This window comes from Epinephelus moara, chromosome 19, assembly GCF_006386435.1.
Source record: "Epinephelus moara isolate mb chromosome 19, YSFRI_EMoa_1.0, whole genome shotgun sequence".
Classification (NCBI taxonomy): Eukaryota; Metazoa; Chordata; class Actinopteri; order Perciformes; family Serranidae; genus Epinephelus; species Epinephelus moara.
This window is the reverse complement of record NC_065524.1, coordinates 28,415,183-28,434,438: the sequence shown is the minus strand read 5'-3', so window position 1 is coordinate 28,434,438 and position 19,256 is coordinate 28,415,183. Positions and strand designations below refer to the sequence as shown.

Below are 19,256 nucleotides of genomic sequence, written 5' to 3'. Positions count from 1 at the left end.
GGAAATGCCACAGACTTTTGCTTCTGTTTTCTCCGGTTGTGTAGCACCAATCAAAGTATTTGCGTCTCTCTACTGCACAGATGGACCCATTCTATGACAAGACCATCGTCCCTGCAGCAAAATACTTGTTTAACACTTTTAAACATTTGTAGGAGTCTTAACTGTTCATGTTTTATCAACATTTTAATACTTTTAAAGACACTATAGACACCCTGTAATAACATTCCCATCAGTTCAGAGATAAAAGTTTTTGTCAGAGGGTCCTCTTTATAGTTATTCATACAGGTGTGTTCATACTTACATCTAAAGATTGTCTTTTTTATTTTATTTTATTTTATTTTGTTTTATTTACTTTTGTTGATCTTCATTCGCGGCTTGTGTATATGTCATGTTCACTATGTTATGTTGGCATGATGGCACTGGAAAGTGTTTTGTTTAAAATGTGTCTGAATAATCCCATGAGGGATGGGCTGCCTTGGGGCAGCCAGACACGAAAATAAAAATTCATTCATTCATTCATTCATTCATACATCCAAAACCATACTGGCATTTTGAAATTTGCATTTTTAAGACACTTTGTTGTATGTGTAAAAGTCTAATTTATAACTGCAGATAATGTCTTTCTAATGATTTATCTACCAAGTTAAAATATTAGTCTATCAATTTACTATTAGAAAGAATGAATAACAACAGGAACAGGAACAACAGGAAATAAGGAGGTATTTACAGTAGAAGAAAATCCGGTATTTTCCCCAGTAACGTGACATGAACACAAGCCAATTTTGCTGCATTCAAGTACTGTGGGAAATCTTACAATTAGAACATAAAGTAGCCGAATCAACAATTTAGAATTAAATAGCTTTACTCTCTTATGCTGTATGTCACGAATACAGAGATATAAAATCACTGTGGTGTCATATCATCGTTATGTCACTGTATTTCTCAAATTAATCAACAACAAAATTGGCATCCGACGCATTTGGGAGGGTAAATTTACGAGGTCTGTGAATGCAGCATAAGGGAAGGTCGCATCCGCTTGTGGATCTCCAACAGGGCTCGCTCGGTGAGTGACGTGAGACCCAGCATATTTCGGGAGACGAGCCGTTGCCCAGCCTATTTGCGCAGCTCCCCAATGAAATGTCAGACTAGTTAGTGTCTCCTTTTGTTGCAGACTTTAACAGAAAGAAAACAAGGAGCCCTGGGTCGCCAATTCAGCATGGATTTGTCGACATTTCATCCCGTTTTCCTCATTCTCGCCTTGTTAAAAGCTGCGGAGGCCCACGGTGAGTACAAGCTTACATAGGTGCACTAGCTAGTTTAAATCAGTGCTAAAAATCGTAATGTTAGCCTGGTTCGACACCTATGTGGCGCCGAATTAATTAGAATATATTAAATGTCTTAAGAAATGGCGTATTAAATTGAATGTCGGGTTGTATGCGATATGCTGTGACTGTTTTCTAGAAAGAAGTGAAATGGGGATGGACCTCACTGGAAACACGTTATATTCCCGCTAGCTGATCTGCTGTGGGAGGGTGGGGATTTTTCTTGTTTCTTATCAACACGGGCTGATTATTCTGTGTGAGCAGGTCATTTTGAGGTTAAAATGATATGTTTTACTGTATCATTGGCAACACTTTCCCATGGTTTATGTGAATACGCCACAGCTAGACAGAAAGGTATTGTACAGCTGCTCCTGGTTAACGTTAGCATTGCACACATCTATTGTACGTCATGAAAACAACTATGAAAGGGTTAATTTGATAAGAGCTGTAGGGATGAGATCACATCTTAGCTGGGATCTCTCTTAAAATACTATCTAACCTGTGAATATATGACCCCAGAAATCTCTTCAACATGCCCCCCAAATCATACACAATCTGTCAAACATCATAATTATGTGTATGCATCAGTGACTCTTGCAGACTCACATATGACTAACTGTGTGAACAAACGCACTTGAGAGGGTATCTGGGGTAATTTGCCTTCTGTTTTCGGGGTTTATTTCCTCTTTGTAGTTTTCAGTATTACCCAAGCCACTTTGTTTGTGTAATGCATTTCTGCAAAGTTGTATTTCTGCAAAGTTGTATGTGTTTCTGCATTTTTTTCTTCTCCAAACAAGACGTAAGTAAACTCACTGTGTTGCGACACATGCAGGAAACCCTGCAAAAGCCAAACATTCATGCAGTTATACTTGGGGAAATGGACACCTGCACACATTCATTTCTTATCAGAAATTGCTCAACATGAGGAGCAGTTGTTTAGTCTTTGGTATTTTGCTTCATTTGACACAAAAGATACACAAAAAACCTTAAACAGGGGGGACAGGGTGAGCAGCAAATGTCCAGGGTGATAAAAATTGAAAACAGGATTTGAAACTTGGACTGTTGACGTGACACATAACGCGGCGTTTCACCTTGCGTCAGCTGTATCCCCTTTGATATGATGCTGTTCACAGATCAGGTTACTTATGCCTGTAATTGTGGTCGTTGCTGATGGAGATGAGGTGGAAAACTCCAGTAATCATTTTTGGAAAGTAACCAATCATCAACTTAAGATGCATCAAGTGAATATGCATCGATCCTCTGCAGTCTGTGGGAATTACTGCAGCACACTTGATGTGAAAATGCATTTTGGCTGATGCTGTTAGCAGCAAGCAACTCCTAATACAACTTTTAATGCACCCAGTACATTAGCATGCGGAACACACGGTCAGACTGTGGTCCGCAGTGCAGTGTGAGTACATATGTCCCTACCTTGAAGCACCCCTTGTCATCTTCATAAGCATCTTTAATCATTCAAGTCAACCTTAAAGCAAATTTAACCAAACACCGGCTTATTCCAGCTTCTCAATTGTGAGTTGTTGCGGCTTTTCTTTGTCTTAAAAAAAGAAATAATCATTAGTTACAGCCCAAATAAGACTTTATGACAAAGATGATTATGAATCTGTTTAACAATTATCATGTATTTTTTCTTTATATTGAATTGCCGAAATCTCTTTTTGTCCCAGGGGAGCCTGGGTACATACAGCACCACAAACGTCCTAGACACTGTTAATATGCAACATGTTAGACAAAGATTTAACGGGCATACATGAGGTGAGGTAACCAGTGCACTTTGTCCCATTCACCATCGCTGCGGTCAGAGCTCCCCCACACATGAAGTGAAATTTGCGAGGGGAATTGAAATCTTTTCTCAAGCAGCCACTCAGGAAGCATTTGTAAGCATTTTGCCTGCTTTGAGCTGCTGTTTGTCTCATGTGATGTTGACGACGCATTTGTGATAAATCTGGTCGCGTATTTATTAAGCATTTCAGAGTCACTGAGAGGAATCACGCTGAAAGTTAACATTAAATTTAGAAACACTCCTTAGCCTCCTGCACTTGTTGGATTTATTATTATTATACCGGATGTGTTAAACAATGGTAACATTTTAAAAGCAGAAAATAGAAATTGATATTCGCAGATGTGCCATTTAGACTTTAAAATCTAACTGTTGTAACTGAGATTGTAGGACAGGTTAGGACACCCCTGTAGCTCTCTTAAAGTTTGGCCCAGTATATAACTTGCTTTTACTTATAATTTCTAAAAACAATTATGACCAAAATATGTGACACGCCTTTTTGGCCACTTAGGAGTGACTTCCTACTCTTAGAGCTTTGATAAATACCTCAGACACAAGGCGCTAGGTCAAAAGCTATGTCTTCCTACGTCGGTGACAGCTGGTGCTACATGGTGAACCACTCACAGTTTTTAAGACGGAGCGTTCAACATCCTGTCATTCATGAGATATTAGAATGTGTATTGTGGTGGAGGTGTGTGTGTACTGTATCCTGTGGCTGTTGTCAGTCAGAGAGGGGGTCTTGTGGGTATATCTGTGAACCGCTGCTACATGATGATGTTGTTACTGTGGCTTTCACAGGGTTTAGATGTGTTTATACAGTGAGGAGTTTTGTTATTCTGTCGTACTAAACGACTGGATTGGGACAGTCTCTCATTGTGTTTTGTACAGCCTTGATGTGTGATATCACGCTGCGTGGGGGAGACCAAAGCACTAAGATAATTGAATGCATTCCCTTAGGAGCCCTGTACACAGTTATGATGAGTCACTGAATACAGCAGCTAAACATGTGGGGCTTTCCGATAAAATTTACACCATGTCTTAGATTTTGCTTTCATTTATGTCTGGAATAGATGTTCCCATTAGTAGTTCACCACAGTGCTTGTTGTGGGGAGGTTTAGCAAAAGAGTGAGGGCAATTAGGCTAAAAATTGCTGCCTACTGAGCTAACGGACGCCCCAAAACTGTCTCTATATTCAGGAAAAAAGTACATGAGACAGATAGTGTGTGAAACAAATCATGCCCCATCTCCTCTCCGACTACCTCTAATGGCACATGCTAGAATCACACCCCGGTGCGGTTGGCAACAACAATCACTCAGAGCCGAGGAGTCTCTGACGCAGGTGTCAATCATGTCAATCGCCCTGTGAATTGCGCTCAAACTGTCAAACTAAATTAGAGAGTTGGTTCGGCTGGTGGGCAGTGCTTAAGTTTGCACCCTGTTTAACTGTATCCAACATGGTGGCCGCGTCACAAACTTTCTCAATTGACAGCTAAACAGTACACTAAAATATGTTTCCGAAAACAGTGGAGGCGAGAAGTAGGCAATGCAGTTAAAAAATCGTGATTCATGTTTGATCAGTGCTGCCTAGTTTGACAGTTTGACCACAGTTCACAAGCTGTGATTCACAGCTGCGGTAGAGACTTGTCGGCTCTGATTGGTTGTTTTCGTTCTCATGCAGTAAGGCAACACAAGGCAATAGAGTAGGCAGAGGGGTGTGATTTTTTTTTTCACAGATCACTGGTCTAATTTGTTGCTGTGTGTATAAAGTGACAATTTTAGAAAATACGGGAAAAAAAGTTATTTTTTTATAAAAGTTACCAACTGTATCTTTAAGGCTGCGTATCAAACATATATACTAAAATTGAATTTGTCCAGAGGTGGATCCCGCTGTCTGTACTTTTTCAGTTCACACCGAAGTAAAAATTTAAGTAGTCAAGTAGAGCTACTGTAATATGATAATCAGTCAGTCGTCGTAGTGGATTTGTAATAAAAAATGCTAAACATTACCAAATTTCAGCAGTTCAGTTGTAATGCTGTTTTCTGTTTTTATCATTTTAAATTTGAATTTATTGCTTCAGACAAAACAAGAAATTTTAAGATGTCAGCTTCAGCTTTAATAAAAGGTGATGGGCATTTAAAGGAGCTATATGTAAGAAATCTAAAGCAAATAGTCATAAAATCCTCCTAATATGTCACAGAGACTAAGGAATAATGTTCATATAACATACTGATCCCACCGACAACAATAGTACAGCCAGAATAGTCGCATTTAAAAAAATATTTTACGTGTTTTGAATTTGTGTTTTGGCCTGTTGCGCCACCCACCGCCATCTACCAGTCACGCAGTCAGTAGAGTCTCAGCATCAGTTACAGTTACGACTGAGCTACAGCAGCACGGCAAGCAGCATTAGCAGTGTCCCGGTACATAGCATTAGCAGTCTCCTCTGCTGTATCTCGGCAGCAGCGTTAGCAGCAGAGAAGCCGGACTTGCTCGAATGGTCCGCTGGAAAACCGAAGATCACGGATGCGGCGATGCGGCCCTGCCACGGCAGCCACCCGTGGGCAAACAAATCAGTCTCCAGCGTGCCGCTGTCCAGCAACCTCGAATCTGTAGGGGAGGGGGGGCGGACACGACTCGCGGCAGTATTTTGAATTTGAGTGCAGTAACCGTTTTGGCCACATTCTTACATACAGCGCCTTTAAACATTATTTTACAGACCAAAGATCAATCAGGAAAATATTTGTTAGATTGGCCGATGTTAAAACAATTTTTAGTGGCAGCCCGACTGTCCATTACTGAAAGCTGCCATCAAACATGTTGTTAGTGCTCTCTTCGATCATAGATTTCCTGATTTAAATTGAATTGTTATCTGTTATAGACTAATTTTATTTATGCAAAGTTTGTGTGCGACTGACTGTGTTCAGACTAGGGCTGAAAGGTTTGGGAAAATAATCTAATTGCGATTTTTTTTTCCCCCAATATTGCAATTGCGATTTAATATGCGATTTTTTAAATTTTTTTATTTATTGTAGCCTCTTTTTTTCCCCCAACAAAATGTAATGAATTTTAATATGACCAACACAATATTAGAGACATTTAGCATAGCCTAGTTTCCCAGAGGCGGGGCCTACACACACACACACACATACACACACACACAGGACATGATAACTTACCAATGGCAAGATGTAATCGATGCCCATGCTCATATTTGACGCCTTGTCCGTTGTGATGCAGACATGGAGATCCCAGCTGCCCCATCTCTCATGCCGGCCGCAATATTTTCCCCTGTGTGGTCGTCTGGGAAGTAGGTAGCTTGTAGGCAGCGAGTGCTGGGACAAGTTTGGAGTATTGCTCTGTGAAGTAGCACCGGTAGCACGGCACGCTCTGCACAACACCTGACGCTGTGCAGTATCTTCTTCTTTAAAACCAAAATATGTCCACACCACTGACGTGCTGATTAAGTCTCAGCTGTGTCAGTTTGTGACTGTTCCGTCGAGCCAGAGGCCATTGCGCAACAGGTTAAAGGGCAGCAAGAGAAGTTGATGCAGCCGTATGCTCCACGCTGTCTTGCTCGTGTCACGTGACCACTTTGTAATCGCGCACGTTGCAATTAGAAAATCACGTTTTATCATATTGCGATATTATCGCAAATGCAATTAATCGTTCAGACAGTTATTATTGAAGGTGAGACACTACAGGTGAGGGTAAAATTTTAAAATAGATATCATAATGAAACTTCCTCAGCTGATTACTTACAATAGTATGAAAAAAAACGTATTACAAGTTTTAAAAATTTTAATGTTTAATTATGCAGATTAGGCATTCTCGCTAATTTGCATATATTGTAGGTAGATAAATCTGAACATCTGATAAAGCCAGGTGCAAAATTAGTTTTTCATTTTGTTTACATATAAGATGAAAAAGAAATTACAGAGGGATTTAAAGATATCTGCTTTTATTACCTAGAAAATCAAAATATACCGTCCATAGCCTTAAAAAAAAAAATCGATTTTTGCCATATTTTTGGGAATAAAATTTCACATAAATCAGGCTAGGAATGATTTATTAACAAATCCCTCTGTAAATATCTTCAGAATATAGCTAGGTGTGTAACTGGAAAGTTTGGTGTACTTAGGTGCTACAGAGATGTTTGACTTGGAGTATGACAAAAAAACTAATTTTGAGAAAACGGCATTCAGGGGAATTTAATACATTTCTATTGGAAACAATTGCTCTCAAACAGAATAATTGTTCAGGCCCTTAGTAATAATAATAATAATATAGTATATTTCAAGCTCATGAAAAGTGACCATTTAATAACATGACAGGCATATAAGGCTTATAACCCAACTAATAAACATATTGGCCTACACTGCACAATGCTAACTGTTTGGGAAATTCGGGAGAAACTTAGTGCCGCAAGTAGACAAAATGTAATGAAATAAGCGTCTAAATGTATAATTTGAATGTTTTCTTTATAGCAGTTTGAAAGAATACATATTCAAGGAGTAAACTAGCCCAAAATCTCAAAGTTGACCACTGCTAACCCATGAAAAATCAATGTTTTTGCCTGCCATGTCTTGCCTTAAGAATGTATTAGGAATAATTTGGACACTGTATGACATAAAAAAAGCAATGATTTGCAAATCTTTTTTGACCCATATTCAGTTGAATACAAGACAAGAGACAAGATATATTAATGTTCGACCTGATAAACTTTTGTAAATATACACAATAATTCTGAATTTGATTCCTGCAAGACGTTTCAAAAAAGTTGGATTTGTTCACAGCAACCAAGTTATTGCTGCACACATACATCGGCTGGTCTGTATCAATATTTAACAAGCAAACAAATAATTATTTGCTGTATTAGTTTCATAAATGTTATATTCAAATCCAGACAGTGGCTGTGTTACTTGTTAATTCTTTATTTACAGTGCAGTGCCATTGTTAGCCCGACCAGTCTAACATTTACACACCTCAGTACAATGCAGCCATTATTGATGTTATGAGTTGTTCTTTTCATGCAGTGAAATCAATCTGGCTGAGACACTGCGGTGACAGGAAAGCCATGTGGGTCATGTAGCTCACTGTTCTGTGCGTTGATGCATGAATTTAGTTCTTACTTTGTCTTTGATGTTCAGACATTTTCTTCATGTGTGCAAATTTTTTGCATTTGTGCAGTTTCCATGTCTTTATCGCCACGTCCATCTCCTCTATTTTCTTCCTTTTCACTCCATCTGTAAATGATTTTGACGTCAGTGTCAGTGGCTGCGGTCGAACTGACTTCTCATTCTGACTGCGAGCATCAGGAGAGCTTTAAGGTCAATCAGGGATATAAAAATAATGATTTTAAAAGTACCAAGTAGGATAAGAGCATGAAAATATCAAATGCAAAACAATAAATTTAACAAGGAAAACAGTTAATAAAGGCAGAAATCAGAATCAGGAAATTATGACTCCACTTACAAGGAATTTACTTTGGCTTTTGTTACATCCATGAAACATCCAGTAAAGTATTGCAACACTCAAGAACTTAAAATAGAAAAATATACAATAAAAAAAATGCAAAGATGATTTACAAAAATGTACATACTCATGCATGCTACCATTTTGCACCTAATTATTTCATTGCATCTTGTTGGACTGACTCACAACAGACTTTCTGTGTAAAACAGACATGCATGTTAGTGAACTCATTTCTGAAGTCTTTTGTGGCAGCACTCGGAGCATTTTCAGTCATTTTGTGGCAGCAGTACGCACATCTCCAGTGACCTCCTTTTAAGTCTGATAGCATCTGCTCTCTCTTCCTGCTTTGGAAAGAGGTTTTATGCTTTGTGTGCACAAATCTGTCAGCCGCGTCTGCTACTGTTGGTTCTGATGTTTGTCCTCATGAGGTGACATTTAACAAACATGCTCAGTGTTTTGTAAAGGATTTCTACGCCTCCTCAGCTGTGGGGTCGACCTCATTCTCAAAGCTGATATTTTTGTAATTGCTTGATTGAGATCAGGTCCCCAATTTTAACTTGAAAAAACTGCAAAGGAGTTATGGACACTATGAATTTAAATATTGTTTTACTGTACATAAAGTCTGTGCAGATTGCTGTAAATCATGAAGCCAGCACAGATTTTCTCCACACTTGAAGTTTAAAATTATATATTTTTCCTTTTTTTCTGTTTTTAGGTAGTGTGAAAAAACACATATATAAAGCTAAAAGAAGACAAAGCAGAAGTGAAAACTGTGAAATGAAATGGTGTGGTTACGTGTGTGCGCCTGGAGCTGCCTTGTGGTGCTCACCCTCAGCAACCAACTTTACTGTTGCGGTTATCACTTCTTTTACAGTACATGCTTCAACCTATGATTTCTCTTTCACACCTTTCACGTCTCAGTTTGTTTATGAGCCTCAATGTTTCTCTGTGGGTGCGCGTTATCACGTGCATGCACATAAATGTCAGTTCACAGAAGAAATTAAAGTGAAATGTACTTTTTTTTTTTTTCTCGTTATGACTCATAAGGGTTTTTTCAATGGCATGTTCGGTATCTCATCGAAGAAGCTTTATTGAAGCGTTGATAGTGTTCTTGATTGAACTTTAAAATGCCTTAAAGTGCCACATCAATTTTTGGTTCTTGCTTCCTTCCTCCCTATCTCGTCTTTTCCTGGAAACTCGCTCAGAGAAAATGTCATCAGTGCAATAATCTGATAATGAACCGGCCCCAGTCTGAGCAGGTGTCAACCTGTCACTTTGGCGGGGTTTTTTTGGCGCTCCAAACTGTAGTATATAAAATGGTAAGAAATCATATTGTTGTGGATTTATTGTGATAATCTCTGAAACAAGACGATGACAGAAGTTGGGGCAGTTTATATTTGATGCTTTGTTAAAAAACAAAAAAGAAGTAATCACTGTCTCTGTGTGTTTGTGGTGTGTGAACACAATAATGCCATGAGGTATGGCTGCTTCCTGTAACAGGCTGCCGTCAGGCTTGTGTAAACATGCACACAAGCTGATCAGCCTGGCTTTAAATCTCATTTAGTCGTCTTGTAATGGAGCTGAAATCAAATCAGAGTCGTAGCGCTGACGTCAGGATCGGTTAATGAGGGTAAAAGGCAAAACACTGTCTTCTTTTGCTGCTTTGGATTTGAGGAAGTGTGTGTGGGCTGTTGGGAAGTGTCTTTTTGTCTCAGTTCCTCGGTGGCAGAAGAAGCATTTCGAAAAGTTTCTAGTAGTTTTAAAGAAGACAGTGAAAGCTGTAGTTTAATGACATGTTCTCTGTATCTGCACTGAAAGCCAAAATATTTCTCTCTGGGACTCGTGCTGTATTTTAGAGTCATTTAAGCTTTTGTGTGCGTGTGGAAAAACACGTAGACCCACTGACGGGTTCAGCAGGACTATATTGTGCATCTGTTTGCAGGCAGTGCCCTCTAGTGGAAAGTTAATGGTACTGAAAATACCCAGCCTCATTAAGAAGGGCAGTGTTAATGTTAATAGAAGGGGGAATTTCTCCTCATTCAAAGGCTCTGTTGTTGTCATTTCTAGAAAATACTTTGCTACTAGTGCCAAAGGGACATAACAAAGTAGTGGTCTGACATTAATTTCGTGGTTTTGTTTTGGTGTTTAAATGCCTCAGAATAAATACAGTCTGCTGTTTGTGTCACTGTTTCCACAGTGGAGCCGCCGACCAACGTGACCTTTCACTGCCACAATGTGCACAATGTTCTGAAGTGGAGTTACAACCAGCTCTTGCCAGGGATGAGATTCAGAGTCGATATTCAGTCAACGAATGGTTTAAATGGGTTCGTGTTTTCTCTCGTACACATTATCTGATAAAATCTGTGTGGCTGTTTAAAACGATGTTTTTATGACGATCTGCTTTAAGCTGTACAAGCAAACAGTGAACTAAGTAATTTTAAAACATTTACCCAGAGAACTTGGTGATCCTGGATCAGGCCTTGGTTTTTAATGTACAGTACAGTAATTTTTCATATTTTTTTCACATACTATACTATGACTTTTTTTTTTTTTTGTTGTTTACAAACAAAGACTTTTTAATAAGTGTTTTCACTTAATATACTATGACTTAATGATTTTTTTCCACTTTATTTACTATGGTTGTTTAAATATTTTTTACATTCTATTCTGTTGGGGTTTTTTTTACATACTATAGCATGACTTCAAAAAAAAAAATCATATACTATACTATGACTTTTTATATTTTTTTATCTTACCAAACTATAACTTTGATTTTTTTTCATATTATACTGACTTTTTTCACAATTTTTTCCCACGTACTATTATTACACCTTTTTCTTTTTTTTTTCTTTCTTTTTTTTTTATACATACTATACTATGACTTATTTTCATAATTTATTCACATACTATACTGTGACTTTTTAACAGTGAAAAAGTAATTTAAAATTGCTGGAGGTTTTAAGCTTTTTTAAAAGTAGGGGTAAATGGATGGGCACACATGCTTGATTAGGGTTTGCATTGCTCCCAAATAAATATATTAAAATGAAAAATATCCTTATGTACAAATGTGTTTCATGGAAATCGCTGATATTTAATAAGAGCATGAGAATTATTTTATTATTTTTTAGATGTGTTAAAAACTTCTGAAGACGTGATTATAGTTTATACTTTGTCTTTTGCTCGTTATCTTCTCTTAATAAAGTCTCACTTGTCTTTTCTGTTTCCACAGTCATCCCAATGAGGTATGGGTGGAACCACCAGCTCCGCTACAAGCTGACGTGTCGTTTCTCTCTGATCCAAGTAATGACTACTTCCTTACTGTCACTGCTGTGATTGGACAGAATGAGTCTGATTCCGCCCCTGAGGATGGAATCACTTTCACCTATTTCAAGGACTCTCCAGTGAAGAACAAATGTGAGTTCTGATGTCGCTGAGCTTACAATGACAACATTCAACTTAAGTTGTTGAGATATTTCAGTTTGGACCAAAGTGGTGGATGGTACACTAAAAAATGAGCCATGTTCATGTTGGTTTCCAGGTTCTGTGGACTTCCCATCAGTTAACGTCACCACCAAACAAGATGACACCATCCTGCTCCGCTTCACACATCCCTGGCTGGTGTACTACAAAAGCCGCAGCTTAGATACAAAACCTAGGAAGAAGAAACACTTTGAAAGTGAACAACAGCTGCCTATGTTCAGTTACGATGTTGTTTTCCTCCAAGAGGTCAGACATTTTCACAACTTCTACTCCTTCTAAAGTTTGTTATGACAACGCTAAAACAATCACAGCAGAGGAAATGAGTTGTAGACTTGTGTTAGTTTCCTCGTGAAGTTATTAGTCAAACAGTAATAGTTGGTTTAGCAGGAGCAGAAGCAGGAAATGTGTTATAACTTATTAGTAGTAGTAATATAACTGCTTACCGTGTTATGGGTGGCGCTCTGTGCTCTCATGCATCACACACTTACCATTTTGCAGCATGTGCACAAATTACTGATGAAAAGGAGCCTAACTGTTTGTTGTGTGTGCAGAAGGGGAGACACCACAGGATGAGCTGTCTGGACAGGGTGTGTGAGGGGGAGCTTTCAGTGAATGCTTCACAGAAGAAACACTGTCTGAGGGTCAAGGGAGAGGTGAATAAGATACTTGTTAAAGCCAAAGATTACTGCACCACGCCATTGGACAAAGGACCAAGCTGTTGAGTAACATTTTTATTTCATTTCTTGTGTGTTTTTTGTGTACGATTATGTTGTTAATGTGAAGATACACAACAGGCATTCTGCTATGTTAGCTTTGGAGAATTGTGAGCGCCTTTGACACTGCCTGTTCAAGGTGGGACTATCGCTCCGTTATGCCACCTGTATTAAAAGGTACAATCACAGTTGTCTCGCTGGCAGCAAATAGTAACAGCGCTGAAACTTCAGGAGGACGGGCGTACAGTTTTAACGACATGTTACGTGTGCAACGTAAAACAGCTGGCAGCAGTTACCAGCTAATTCAAAGACGAACAGCAACCAAAATATTTATTGGGGAGAAACTGAGGTGCGGAAACGGAAAAAAAAACGACTTAACTGAACTGTACCGTGCTGCTTGGTGGAAAGGGGGCTAACGATGCTGTTTTTCGGTACTTAACTCTTTTTGTAATGACAAATGTAATGTCAGTTGTCAAACAAAAGTGACGTTCCAATAAGAAGTTAAATCTTCTTCAATTGAAATGTTATCTTGAGCTAACATTAACAAGAGAAGGTTTGTGTTAACTGATGTCTAATGTAATGGGCCAGACCCATTACAAATATTACAGCAAGCTCTGACTCAGTGTGACTTGAACAAGCTGCAGCGGTGACGTAGTTCTCTCTATACTCGTCCAGATGCACTCTCAGGTACTAAAATTTCACGTTTTAGGTTGTTGAAAAACATTAAAGGGATAGTGCACCCAAAAAAGAAAATTCAGCCATTATCTACTCACCCATATGCCGAGGGAGGCTCTGGTGAAGTTTTAGAGTCCTCACAACACTTGCGGAGATCCAAGAGGAGAGGGGGTAGCAACACAACTCCACCTAATGGAGGCTGACGGCGCCCCAGATTAAAACGTCCAAAAAACACATAATTGAAAGCCCACACACGTGAGCTCGGTGTACAGAGAGGCAGTTAGAACTGCAGACCACAGTGAGGCTAAAAACAGAGTTTAAATGACATTTTTCCAAACAACTTTTTATGTCGGAGCTTCAGGACACTTTGATCACTACGGATGAGCAGTATGGAGATATTTTGTGGTTTCAATTATGTGTTTTTTGGACGTTTGAATCTGGGGCGCCGTCATCCTGCATTAGGTGGAGTTGTGTTGCTACCCCCTCTCCCCTAGGATCTCCGCAAGGGATGTGAGGTCTCTAAAACTTCACCTGAGCCTCCATCGGCATATGGGTGAGTAGATAATGGCTGAATTTTAATTTTTGGGTGCACTATCCCTTTAAAAACAGACACCTGAAGCAAGGCATCCAAAGCGGGGTAAATCTCTGGTAGCTGTTCTTTCAGGAGGAATATGAACACCTTTAACAACAGTGAAAACAGCTCTTCTGAGTATCCACCATGACTCAGGGTTTCAGGCAGTTGCTGTTTCTGAAAGTGGGACCTTAAAGACAAAGTGGAAATGTTTCAGCACCCAGTGAAGCCACAATGGTCCAACCAGTGTTTCCCAAACATTTCCTATGAAGCTCCCCCTTTTTTGTAGATAATATAAAAGAAATCTTTTTACATACACATAAATAAACTTACAGTTATTAGTGTTGTCTGAAATGAATATGAAGAAAAGCAAAATGTGATTTTCGCAGTGTCTTTTCAGAAGTTTTTATTAAACATTAAGCTTTGGGGTAAGAGCAGAGACACTGTGTCACAGAGGAAAGGCCACATGTTTAATAAGGGTCATTGTAAAGGGAAGCAGGTCAGACAGGATGCCGGTTTTATCATCATCAGCAGGACATGTTTTAGCCAGCAGAGTCCGTATCAAGCCTCATCATCGTTAGTTGGTGTACCTCAAAGTTGTTTCACATGCTCGCTCATGCTTTTATTTGGGTACTGTAGCAAAGCCCTTCATTCAGGAAACCACAGTGAGTCAGAGCCACGACTGGTTTCTTTGGTTAAACAGTGTGGCTATGTGGGATTATTAATACGTCTGCTAGTGTTTTTACTTTTACATTTGTTTTGTCTAGATCTCATCTACGTCTGCATTGCAGTCGCCCTGTCGGTCTTGTGCGCAGTTGCTGTTATCTTCATGTTGTACCGAAAAAAGACCACGCCCTCAACTCCTTTACCATCCACCATGGTATCTTCAGCCCACTTGATCATTTAAATGGAAATTTTATTATGTTTGAATATGCTAGAAGAATGTATGTCCTATAAAGAAACACTAATCTAACAATACCTCTTTGTGTCTTAAAGACGTTCACAAATAAACTGAAGCAGTGGACGTTTGGAGTGGTTCAGGACACGGTCTCTTTGCCACAGGTGGAGCCTACCACACCCACACTTCTACTGTTACCAGAGGAGATCGACCCCACAACTATTGTTACTCCCTCTATGGAGCCTGAAGTCCGTCTGCCCATTGGGCTGCCAACCGAGAATGAAGGTGTGTCTGATGACGTGGAGGTAGGGAATGATGAAGGACCTGGGTACATGGCTGGCAGAGAATTGGAAGAAGAGGAGGAGCTCTGCTCCAGGGATTTCCCCTCTGGTTATGAGAAACGCCCGGTGCTGGTTGAGTTAGCACCAGATGAACTGGCTGAGGGCTACCGCGGCTGAACGTGGCACATTGAATGTATTACATAGGTCAAATGACGCCCTGCAATCACCTGTCATTAAATCTAAAAACTATGAATATCTCCGCAGCGATTTACAGTGTTCACAGATGTCAGGTGGTTCAGTTTGTGCTGTTTCCTAGTCAGACCATCCCAACGCCAAGTAAAAGGAGAATCAGGTTTGTTCCTCTTGTTAGTGCACTTTGATGTGAGTTACATTTTCCTCTGTATTTACATTAATATGTCAAAGCAGCACGACAAGCTCAAATAGCTATAAAGAATTACCAAATCAGATCAGTTCCCAGAATGTTAAGCAGTGTCATAATGCTGTCCTTAAAGCCCTTTTCCTTCTGGACGAAAATAACCACCAACACCCTCTAACATCTGGCTTCTGTCTTAGTGGGAGAGGTTACCATCAGCATTGATTCCCAGGGCAAATTACTCTGCAGTAGTCACAGATATTAAGCATTTCCAGCTCCAAATGGCTCCGATCAGGAGTGATGGAAATGTAACACCCTGGTAGATGTGCTAATTGCTGCCCCATATCCAGCGCGATGCAGGTTTCGGTCAAGCAGTGCCTGAACATCCTTCTAAACTAGTTGGCACTGAGTTTGAAAGAGAGACTAGATTTGAAAAAAGAAGTAAACATTTTCACTGGCCTCCATGCTGCTTTCTATTGTTTACTGATCCTGTTTAGAGCCGTGTACACCCCTCTTGTCTACTGGCAGTGGGAAAGGAGTCTATTTCCTTTTGCTGCATTTAAATAACAAACCTGCGTATGTGTTAATTTTGGTGGAAAATGGGTTTTAAGTTCTTAATTCTGATATTCTGCATCAGACGTACACAGGAGCTTCAAATCTTTTTCTTAAATTAGACCTCAGCAAGTGGTGGAGGCCGAGTTGAGTAGAAAATACCCCGTGATGTCCTTACCTCGTGTAGCGACTTGCTCTGGCACTTAAAAAAACGACACCAGCGATTCTGTACGCTGACTGACTGCTTTATCGTGTACATGTTCATCTTTCAAAACTTCACTGCAATGAATCACAGTTACTCAAATGGACTTAGCTTTGCTCTAATTATTGTATTACATATTGAAATAATAACCAATAACGACATTAACGTACAGTTTCATCAACATCTGTCTCATACAGTAACGTCTACTAGAATCCGTCGCACGTACGCACGCATTACTATATTTATCAGCTACTGAGTTGAGTGGTTACAGCACTGTACTGTGGAGTAGTTCGACGTACGATACTGAGTGTCCTCTTGCTTATTTGCACCTGTGTTTAATGTCTGAATCAAGTCTTTTAATCTCCATTAGGCTTATAGCACAATGCAACTTTTTTTTTTAGTAAAGTGGAATATTTGGGCAGGTACAATCACAAGACGGATTTGATCAAGTCCTGGATAACTTAAAGAAGTGTGTGGATGAGATGAATAGGGATCTGCCACCTCCTTCACCTGCCTTACCTGCTGGTAGATCAGGAGGAGAATGAGGGATAAATGTATAAATCAGTTGCTTACTAAATGATGTCGCTCTGCTAGAGGTCAGGTGTGGCTTTAAAGGATGGATGGGGAAAGCTGTTACCCCGAATTCCATTTGTGTAGATAAATGTATGTAGATGTGCCTGAGTTCAAGATGAGCCACCAAAAACTATTTCTTATTTCTGACTTTATTTGACAAATACTAACAGTTAATTGAACATTTGAACACAGGAGACCCTGGGTTACAACATTTATTTTGTTTTGTTCAGCCTTTAAATGCATTAATGCAGTTTGAGAACTGCAGTTTATTAATTTCCTCATGAAACGAGAGCTGTTCTTGTACCAGAGTATAACGTGACTGATGTTGTAATATTACTCATTGTATCAGACTTTGTATTGTGCCTTATGTCCGTGCTGTAAAGTCTTTTTCTGAGTCAATTATTTTTTGTTTGTGGTAAATAACAGACAATTATACAGATGTTAAAGGACCAGTGTGTAGGATTTAGAAGGAGCTATCGGCAGAAATGTAATGTAACTCTTAACTGTGTTTTCATCAGTGTATAATCACGTGAATCTAAGAATCGTTGTGTTTTTTTACGCTTAGAATGAGCCCTACATATGAGCAGCTCCTCTTTCACAGAGATCGCCATGTTGCACCACCATGTTTCTACAGTAGCCCAGAGGAGACAAACCAAACACTGGCTCTAGATAGAGCCATTCATGTTTGACGTTTCCTGAAATAATTATGATAAATGATATTCTTGTCACTTTGAGACCATTTTTTGCCACTGATATGATGTTATAATTGGATTTGAACCTTGGCTAAGTCCCGCCCCAGGACGCAGACCGGCCAATCATAACGTAGCACCGGGCTGGCTCAGACCAAGGTCCGACAACCACACAGCTGTGCTCCACCTCCATAATCCAGGAGCCAGGAGGTTTGCTGGTGGCTTTGGTGGAGGATGAAGTTTTTGGAGAGTAAAGTCCAAAACACACCGGCGGCGTCACATGATGGCGGCGTCATTGATGTGAGTCAAGTGCCGTTCCCAACACACACAAAGCGTCGCGCTGCGGGGCGTCAACCGGAATTCTATTGCACACTCCACTCCGCTAGGTGGCGGTAATGTGACTAGCTGGTTGCCAACCGCCAATTAGAACAAAAGACGAGGAAGAAGATGCAGGAAGCGAAAGAAAACGCACAATGCAGGACGACCACGATAACCAGACAATGACGGTACCAGTGTGAGTTGCTTATTATAGTTGTCTATATGTTATTAATGACTAATGAATAAATAATTAATAATTGAACACTAAATGAATAATCTGAGCATTGAGATTATGTTTTGAAAGCAGCAGATCAACCAATGTAGTTGGTAGGCTAACGATAGATGGCAAACAATAGATGGCGCCAAAGTTGTTGTTCTCTGCTCTTCAACAGAGCTGCTACTACGGGAGCTGGGAAGTACAAAATAGGCTTTTCTATGAACAAGAAGTGCTTTTTCAAGGGCGGCGATGCTGTAAAATAGGACAATAGTGAGAAGTGCTGCGGCATGTTACGTTGACGCGCATCGACACACCGCAGGTGTGGGTTTGTAAATAGAGAATAATGGGGGCGTCTGTTTTGACATGCGTCATATGGCGCCGGTGTGTTTTGGCCTTAATACTTCAAACAATGAATCTTTTGGTTTGTTGCCAGGGGTTGGCAAGCTAACGTCTATCAGGACTGTGAGTCTTCTACTCCGAAAGGGCAGCTGCTGGCTACTGGTAAGCTGTGTTGTGTTGTCTTTAAAGTGTTGTGTTGCAGTTTGCAACCTCTCCACTAGATGCCGCTAAATTCTACACACTGCTCCTTTAAGTTGATGTGCAATATCGCCGAACCTTGCAGCTAGATCTGTTTATATTCTTTAACTCGCAGGGCTGAATACATGAATGCAGAGTCTGGCTGAAGTGAACGAGCAACACAGTTACTATGAATAGAACTAAAAAGGGAAATGGTGCTTTTTATTTACACATATTTTTGTTTAATCGGTTGCAAATAGGAACGGTCAGATCTAATTACCAGCCGGAGTGATTGAATGTGATGTTATGTGAATATGCTGTTTAGTTAGATTTGTAAAAATAGGTCAGCCCATTAAACAGAAGCACTTGATTATCTTATTTAGCTGCCTATCAGTTCATTATTATCCACATTGTCCACATGTTTCAGGTTCTGTGCGCAAACGACTGTTAATTGTCTTGTGTCATTTTCTTCAGCATCACATTTCAATAAAACCAAGATAAGTATCGTCTGACCTTTTTCTGCTCGTAATCTGTTCTAAAGAAGGATGTAGTCAAAAAGGAGAAGGGATGTTGTGATAGGATGTTGCACACAAATGTCAGTGTAC

At 39.8% G+C, this 19,256-nt stretch overlaps 1 protein-coding gene across 1 annotated transcript; it reads left to right on the top strand.

Moving 5' to 3' along the window:
• The first annotated feature begins 1,057 nt into the window (after nucleotides 1-1,057).
• On the top strand, nucleotides 1,058-19,163 carry ifngr1l (interferon gamma receptor 1-like). Its single transcript, XM_050071991.1, has 7 exons — nucleotides 1,058-1,283; nucleotides 10,791-10,917; nucleotides 11,823-12,007; nucleotides 12,132-12,319; nucleotides 12,625-12,790; nucleotides 14,800-14,912; nucleotides 15,029-19,163. The coding sequence occupies exons 1-7, from the start codon at nucleotides 1,217-1,219 to the stop codon at nucleotides 15,386-15,388; spliced, it is 1,206 nt and encodes a 401-aa protein (XP_049927948.1). The 5' UTR covers nucleotides 1,058-1,216; the 3' UTR covers nucleotides 15,389-19,163.
• Nucleotides 19,164-19,256: the final 93 nt, after the last annotated feature.